At 36.5% G+C, this 8,589-nt stretch overlaps 1 protein-coding gene and 1 long non-coding RNA gene across 2 annotated transcripts; both read right to left on the bottom strand.

Moving 5' to 3' along the window:
* LOC109836109 lies at positions 2,928-3,291 on the bottom strand. The gene is made up of 3 exons (XR_002245836.1): positions 3,252-3,291; positions 3,059-3,175; positions 2,928-2,940 (listed from the first exon to the last, which is right to left on the bottom strand). It is a non-coding gene; the product is annotated as an uncharacterized LOC109836109 (long non-coding RNA).
* LOC109839219 lies at positions 3,967-4,733 on the bottom strand. Its single transcript, XM_020407647.1, has 4 exons — positions 4,503-4,733; positions 4,343-4,426; positions 4,125-4,272; positions 3,967-3,973 (listed from the first exon to the last, which is right to left on the bottom strand). The coding sequence occupies exons 1-4, from the start codon at positions 4,603-4,605 to the stop codon at positions 3,967-3,969; spliced, it is 342 nt and encodes a 113-aa protein (XP_020263236.1). The 5' UTR covers positions 4,606-4,733.

The following is an 8,589-nucleotide window of genomic DNA, read 5'->3' as shown; positions in this document are numbered from 1 at the left end:
TTGGTCAAAATGGAAAGATGCGATCCAATCTGAATTAGATTCACTGGCTAAACGAAATTTTTTTGGATCTGTAGTCAAAACACTTGAAGGTGTAAAGCCAGTAGGATATGAATGAGTATTTGTGAGGAAAAGAAATGAGAAAAATAAAATTGTGAGATATAAAGCAAGACTTGTAGCCTAAGGATTTTCACAAAGACTGGGATTTGATTATGATGAGACATATTCTCTAGTAATGGATAGAATTACATTTAGATATCTTGTGAGTTTAGCAGTACATGAAAACTTGTTATGCATCTAATGGACGTAGTCACTTCTTATTTATATGGAACATTAGATAATGATATCTATATGAAAATCCCTGAAGGATTTAGCATGCTTGAAGCATGTAAATCAAATCCTAGAGAAATGTACTTTATTAAGTTGCAAAGATCTTTGTATAGACTCAAGAATTCTGGACGAATGTGGTATAACCGTCTTAGTGAATGTTTAGTTAAAGAAGGTTATACAAATGACCCTATATGTCCATGTGTTTTCATAAAGAGGAATGAGTCAAATTTTGTGATCATTGTTGTATATGTTGATGACTTTAATTTGATTGGAACTCTTGAAGAACTCCAAAAGGCGATTGAATATTTGAAGAAAGAATTTGAGATCAAAGATTTTGGTAAAAATAAATTTTTCCTTGGTCTACAAATTGAGTATTTAGAAAATGGGATTTTTGTTCACCAAACTGCTTATACCCAGAAGGTATTAAAACGATTCTACATGGATAAAGCACATCCATTAAGTACCCCAATGGTTGTCAGGTTATTGATCCTGCTAAGGATCCTTTTAGACCAAAAGAAGAAGATGAATAGATTCTTGGTTCTGAAGTGCCATTTCTCAGTGCAATAGGTGCACTAATGTATATTCCTAATTGTACAAGACCAGATATATCATTTTCTGTGAATTTATTAGCAAAATTTAGTTTATCTCCTACAAAACGACATTGGAACGGTATAAAGCATATTTTTCGCTATCTCCAAGGAACAATTGATCTTCTCCTACAAAACGACATTGGAACGGTATAAAGCATATTTTTCGCTATCTCCAAGGAACAATTGATCTTGGCTTATTTTATTCTTATAACTCTCGACCTGAATTGCTTGGATATGCTGATGCTGGGTATTTATCTGACCCGCATAAAGCATGGTCTCAAACTGGTTATTTATTTTCATGTGGTGACACCGCTATTTCATGACGACCTACGAAACAATCAATTGTTGCCACTTCTTCGAATCATGCTAAAATGATTATAATTCATGGGGCCAGTCGAGAATGTATTTGGCTAAGATCAATGATCCATTATATCCGGAAGAATAGTGGATTGTCTCTTGAAAATAAAAATCCTCCGACTATTTTGTTTGAAGACAATGCAGCTTGTATAGCTTAATTAAAAGAAGGATATATTAAAGGAGATAGAACGAAACATATTTTACCAAAATTCTTCTTTACACATGATTTGAAAAAGAATCACTAGTAGAAAAACGATCAACCTAGACAGAAATTTCCGTCTAGGTTGATTGCAATTCCGTCTAGATTAGTTCATCTAGACGGAATTCCGTCTAGTTTGATTGGTTTATTTTGCTTCTGTCTAGATCTTGTAAATTTTGGTACATAATTCTAGACGGAAGTCAACCTAGACGGAATAAAGAATTCCGTCTAGGTTGGCAACCCAGACGGAATTCCGTCTGGGTTGCCAACCCAGATGGAAATTCCGTCTGGGTTGGATTTTTACAACCTAGATGGAATTTCCGTCTAGGTTGATTCAATCTAGACGGAATTCCGTCTAGATTGTCTTTTTTCAGGAAAAAAAAATTAATTACAATTTGTATTTCCCTGTATAATTACATTAATATTTGAATACATCCAGAAAATACTGTACACGCCACATTCAACCATCCAATCATAATCAAAATTCATAACAATTCCATTCAAAAACATCTATATAACCAAATCCAACACATTGTACAAATCCAACCATCCACTTCAAAATATACATCAATCAGTTCTGTCTAAAACACATCCAACAACATATATACTAACAATGCCAGTGACTAAGATATGATACACGACATGAATAAATATAGTGTTATAACAAATAAAACTGTTTATTGCATTAAAAATAAAAAAACCTCATCCATCGTCGTCGGCGGGGTATCTCTATCCCGATTACGAGAACGGGTGCTGCTCCCTCCAATATCTCCACTCTGAATGTTTAATTGAATAATCATTATGTGGTGTTTGATAACATATTAGATAAAAATGAATTTATAAATATACGAAAAAAATAAGGTACCTGAGCACTACTCTGTCTAGCATCGGAATTATCGCCAATCGAGCTAATGATCCGTATGACACCACCATACGCGCTATAAGGAATAGCACTGCCTAAATATTGTATAACATACCCCATGAGATCGTCCATCGAGTTCGCCGTCAGCGCAACTCTAGTCATCTCATTAGTCACCTGAATATGCAGCTCCGGGTCAATTTTGTCAATCAGATACGCAGAGATACATGCGACAAATAACATAGCCTGGAAACTGCTTGTGGCTGCTCTCATCGATGTAGATGGTGTGGAGGATGCTGTGGACGATCTGATGCTTATACCAGGTGAAGCTCCGACACCATGTAGAGGATATCTTCCTCTCCTATTATTAGGGAGAAATAAATATTAAACTTTGCTCTCAAATTCAATAATGGTAAACAAATATAAATAGTATGCAGTATTCAAATTGATTCGATTTTTCACCATCCTTACCTATTATGACCCATCAGGTTCTGTGTGAGATTGATGTTCTCCTCTGCAGAAAGCATGTGAGGGTCTGGCTCGGTTTGTTCCTCCTCCTGCGAAATGTGGACAGATGCAGCCTCCTTGGATGCATTCTCAAATCCCTCCTAAAGCACAAATTTATAGTTAATTCAAGATAATGACCATATTATTTGTGTTCTCGTTTCCTCATAATGTTAACAAAATAGAATTAATAATACTACTCAAGATATGTATAAGTCTCACCACTAACTCGAGATTTGCCGTGATCTTATCCCGATTCCTCTCATCACCCCTATATTGTTCACGAAAAGTACCATATGCCGCTCTGGCCCTCAAGTGTATCGGCATTAATGATTTCCCCTGTCATATTATAAATTATGAGATTTCATAATCATACTAAACATTAAGATCTTTTAAATCTTTAAATGACATATACCGTATCTTGACAATAAACATCCTCCAGATTGGCGTAGGAGTGTGAGCCCAAGTGATGCTCATGCAGCTTCTTTCTTCTATTTTCTGACCCCTTCGTGGATTTATTCTTTAAAAAAAATTCTGTAAATATAAAATAAAATAATATCTTAAAATTATAAACTAAATTTCATGAAACTAACCTTGGCGGCATCGCTGTCCTAATACATGAGGAGAGCCGTGAAATGAATCTCGTCAACTCGGTCATCGAGGTTTAAAAACCTCTGACAGTCCTCCTCATACCTGTCATTGGTTTCATGTTTGATCTCATGCCTCCATTGTTTGAGGACTGCTTCAACCTTGACATTAAACACATAATTCCAAGCCCCCTCAAAGTCCTCAAGGCAGAAGCAGTCCTGTAGATTTACATACACATTTAGTAAGGATAATTTAATATCAATTACTAATTATTAATAAATGAAAATCTAAAACAATATGCACTTACCATAAGCGCAGTCCATATCGCCTCGTATGCGGTCCATGGTAATTCTCGAAAATGAAAATAAGGGTTGATAATGGTCGCTCTACGCACGAGAACCCCAATATATGCATTCAATCGGGTTGACCAAGGACCAACGGGCAAATTAGAACTATTCCACCTAATAATGCCCCTCATTCCTCTTGGCGGTTGTTTAGAATCAGGCTTACCTCCGCCACGTCGTCCCTCTATGCGATCCTTCTTAGCACCTACAATAATGACAACATGATAATATATCATATAATATACAAATGTGAAAATTAAAAGTATTTATATAATTTACCATTCGCTATCTCTCTTTCTTTTGCTGCGAGTGCAACAGCTTTCCTAGTCTCCAACATAGGAAGCATTTCCTGATACCTTCTCGCAGCACGTGGGTGGTACTTCCTTGATTCAGCCTTGGACTTATGAGAGTCCGGAGGTAAAGGTAAACTGAGAAAGTCCTGGGTCTTTGGCCGCAAGTCAGTATGGAATGTATATGATGGATATGTCGGGGTCCAAGTAGCACCTACATAAGAAAGAAGAATCATTAATATTAAATTTTAATTGAACATTATCAATTATTAAATATTTAATACCTGCGTCGGGGGATGGTTCTGGTGCTGCGTCGGGGGATGGTTCTGGTGCTGCATCAGAGGGGCCGGGTGATGAATATCCAGCATCTACAACAAATGAACACTATGAGCTAGATAACTAAAAATTTATAAAACATGTTAAAGTATTAATTAATTTTTATACCTGCATCCGGAGATGGTAGTGGATCATCAGCACCACTACCTGGGGTGATACTCCGTGAGCGATCACCCTCCAGGTCAAAGAGCCTCCTCATCCTCCTCCTCATCTGCAAATATAATAAAGACAATCGTTAAGAAAAAATTGTATACATGCTCATGAGATATGTTGTTATGAAATGCATTATTGTTTTTATTATGATAAGATAAAAATCGATAATGTGGTGTAACATATATAGTTCATACCTACATCCAGCGCCACATTCTGTGCGTAAGAGAATTCTTGCCAAACATCATCAGATGAACCGATTGGTTCACTATAATTATCTTCACTTTCTTCAATATTTTTTTCATTGTTATTAGGAAGAACAACAGATCTTGGCTCCTTGTACAAAACCACCCAATCATACATGACATTCGGATCTTTCACATAGAAGCACTGATCAGCTTGTTCTGCGAAAATGAATTTCTCATCCGTATATACTTCTCGGTGAAGATTGACTAGTGTAAATCCATAATGATCCTTTTGCTTTTTTGCAGGACACCACCGAACCTTGAACATCGTGTAAGTACATTGTTTTGGTTTACCAAACCCGTAAATTACCTCAACGATATCTTCTAATTGGCCATAATATAATATGTCAGCTAGAATTGGATTCTGATCTCTTATACTTGAAAAACATTCTTGGGCAAACAAGCCCATGACCCCACTGTTCTGAGTTACCCTCCTATCATCGGTCTCTAACGTTCGAAATTTATATCCATTCACCAAATGCTCATTATAACGTCTCACTTCGTGATAAGGACGTTGTGCATGGATAATAATTTCATCTGGTAATGTAGTATCATCAAGAAGTGATTTTTCAACCTAAGACAAACAATTTGAGAATATTTAGGCGATGTTATATTATGAATGTTCAATAATTAATTGTAAAACACTTACATCAAATCTTAACCAATCAGAAAATTCTTTCTTATGTCTTTTCTGAATATTGTGCGCTGCATTCCTACCGGTTGTTTCATTCTTAAGCTTCTCCAGATGTCGCCTATATAAACAATATATAAGTTTGTATTGATAAACTATATGTAAAATGAATATTTCTCATCTATATTACAGATTTTATTTGTTACCTTCGATAGTCTTCGAACATATCAAGGTTTTCCAACACATATGCATGAATTTGATCTAAGAGAGATCTCGGGTATTTTTCACGCTTCCTCTCCTTTTGAGGTGCTTGAGATGTGGTTTTCTTCTTACGCATGTAACGTGATGCAAACACAAAGCATTCGTTAGCCACGTATCCTTCAGCTATCGAGCCCTCGGGACGAGCTCGATTGCGAACATTGTTTTTCATGCAGCCCAAGTATCTTATAATCATAAAAGTTAATTATTAGCACGGTAATTTGAAAAACGCGTATACAATTAATAAATATAAGAAAAATCGTAAATTACCTTTCAATCGGATACATCCAACGATAAGTAACAGGACCGGCGATTCTAGCCTCTCTTGCAAGATGCTGGGTAAGATGGACCATAATTGTAAAAAATGAAGGAGGGAATATTACTTCCATATTGCATAGAGTAACTCGGACATCGGCTTCAAGTTTCTTAAAGTCATCTACATCTATGACTTTAGAGCATAATTTTCTGAAAAATCCACAATACTCAATAATAATCTTCGACGCTTCTTTATCCATATTGTTACGGATTGCAACAGGGAGCAATTGATGGAGAAGAACGTGATAATCATGTGTCTTCAGACCTAAGAGTTTTCTCTCTTGCACCTGGACATTATTTGAAATGTTAGCAGAGTAACCATCCGGCGACTTTACCGATTTGAGAATTTTACAAACTCGTTGCATCTGCTCATTTGACATTGTAACACGAGACGGAGGCAACTTTAATTTTTTAAGGCCAACGTCTTGAGCTTGCAAATCATTTCGGATATTCAAAGCAGTCAGATCTTGGCGTGCCCGTAGATCATCCTTCGACTTGTTTGCATCTTGTAGGAGAGTTGATACTATGTTATCACATATATTTTTCTCAATATGCATAACATCTAAGTTGTGTCGGATTTTTAGATTCTGCCAGTAAGGTAGCTGAAAGAAGATACTAAATTTAGTCCATCCTCTAGGTAATGTTTGGGCTTCGTCCTCAACTTGCATTTTACGGACCTTTCGCTTACGCTTCAATGGCTTTTTTAACTTTAAGTAATCTCTTACTCCGAGCGTGTTAAATTTAGAATAGCGTTTTTTCCCAAACACAACTTTTGGAAACCCCTCAAGTAATTGAACGATCTCAGTACCTGTCAGTTGATGCTGCTTCATTCTTTTCTCAACTGTACCATCAAACTTAGCTGATAATTTTCTGTACTTATGACTCAAGGGCAACCACCTTCGATTAAACCAATAACAACTCTTTCGGCTATGTGGTAATTGAATAGCTTCAAATTCTGGACCACATACAGGACAAGCACACTTGCCCTTCGTAGAGTACCCTGACAGATTAGCATAAGCTGGAAAATCATTAATCGTCCATAGTAGAATAGCACGTAATCTAAACGACTCTTTTAAATGGGCATCATATGCTAAAATACCCTCAGACCATAATTGTTTTAGCTCATCAATTAGAGGCTCTAAGTAGACATCAATATCATTTCCCGGAGCATGCTTACCGGGTATCAGTAATGAAAGTATCATAAACGGCTGTTTCATACAAAGCAATGGAGGTAAATTATATGGCATTAATACAACTGGCCACGTAGACCAGCCAGAGCTCATTACCCCAAATGGATTGAATCCGTCGCTTGATAGACCCAGTCTTACATTTCTGCAATCTTCGGCAAAACGAGGATAAATTTTATCAACATGCTTCCAAGCTAAAGCATCAGCAGGATGTCTCAATTTACCATCGTCTACTCGATCATCCTTATGCCACCTCATATTCTTTGCCGTTTCCTTGTTCATGTATAATCTTCGCAATCTAGGAGCCAATGGAAAATGTCGAAGCACTTTGACTGGAATTTTCTTCTGTGTTATCCCTGTCTCCGTGTGTTATCTCTGTCTCCGTTGTAATCCTTGTTGAAGAATTTGTGCGCTGTTTCCACCTAGAAGCTCCACATGTCGGACACTCTTGAAGGTCTTTATTAGCTTTGTGGTACAAAATACAATCATTCGGACATGCATCAATCTTATTATAATCAAGACCCAGAGCGGAGACAATCTTCTCAGCTTGATAAGTTGTTTGGGGTATGCTATTCTCTCCTCCAGGGATTACAGTCCGAAGCAAATCAAGAAGCATTTCAAAATAATTATCTGACATACCGCTAAGTGTCTTAATATGAAGGAGTTTCAGCATAAATGAAAATCTGGAGTACTCGGTACATCCCTCATATAAGTCCTTTTCACTATCTTCTAGTAGCTCCATTATTCGCTTTATTTCTGCGGAGGAATGCATATCATCAATATTTTCGACACTCGCGACACCTCCTACCTCTTCAGCTTCAACTTCGTTATCATCTTCACTTTTGTCTCCAATATCATCCTCGACATTATCATCAACATCATATTCTGTAGGTCGAGGAAAAATATCATTCAACAAGGACCAACATGCATATTTGGATCATCATCTTCAGTGATACCCTCCCCATGCCAGTTTCAGTATTTATATTTCTCATCAAAACCTGATTTTATTAGGTGAATCCGTATATCATTTCTATTCAGCAGCTTCAAATTCCTACACTTACAACAAGGACAGTACATAGCACCGCTTCTTAAATTTCTCGGATTCATTTCCGCATAACGATGCCTAGGGATATCTATCCATGACTTGTCAGGAATTATCCTCATCTGTAAATTATATATAAATATTAAATACGATTAGTCTCACAACTACTAATACATCCATTACTCTTATACATTCAACACACATCAAACATACGTTCATATATCATTCAACAATATGAATATTTATCTACATAAAATATATATAAAATATACATAAAAACTAATTACACTAATCTTGGGGCTGTCATAGGAAGGCTTCTATCCATTAAGAATATAGTAGTGCTTACATCCAACTTCATATACTTTGT

This window comes from Asparagus officinalis, chromosome 4 (assembly GCF_001876935.1).
Source record: "Asparagus officinalis chromosome 4, Aspof.V1, whole genome shotgun sequence".
NCBI lineage: Eukaryota > Viridiplantae > Streptophyta > Magnoliopsida > Asparagales > Asparagaceae > Asparagus > Asparagus officinalis.
The sequence above is the reverse complement of the archived record's forward strand: the minus strand, read 5'-3'. Positions and strand labels throughout refer to the sequence as shown.

What these genes read in the sequence shown, in the direction of transcription:
- LOC109839219 (XM_020407647.1), bottom strand. Translation starts at nt 4,605, where the DNA reads ATGAGGAGGAGGATGAGGAGGCTCTTTGACCTGGAGGGTGATCGCTCA. An exon ending in ACTACCATCTCCGGATGCAG is followed by an intron (nt 4,427 to 4,502) that starts GTATAAAAATTA and finishes CATTTGTTGTAG; the next exon opens with ATGCTGGATATTCATCACCC. An exon ending in AGAACCATCCCCCGACGCAG is followed by an intron (nt 4,273 to 4,342) that starts GTATTAAATATT and finishes TTTCTTATGTAG; the next exon opens with GTGCTACTTGGACCCCGACA.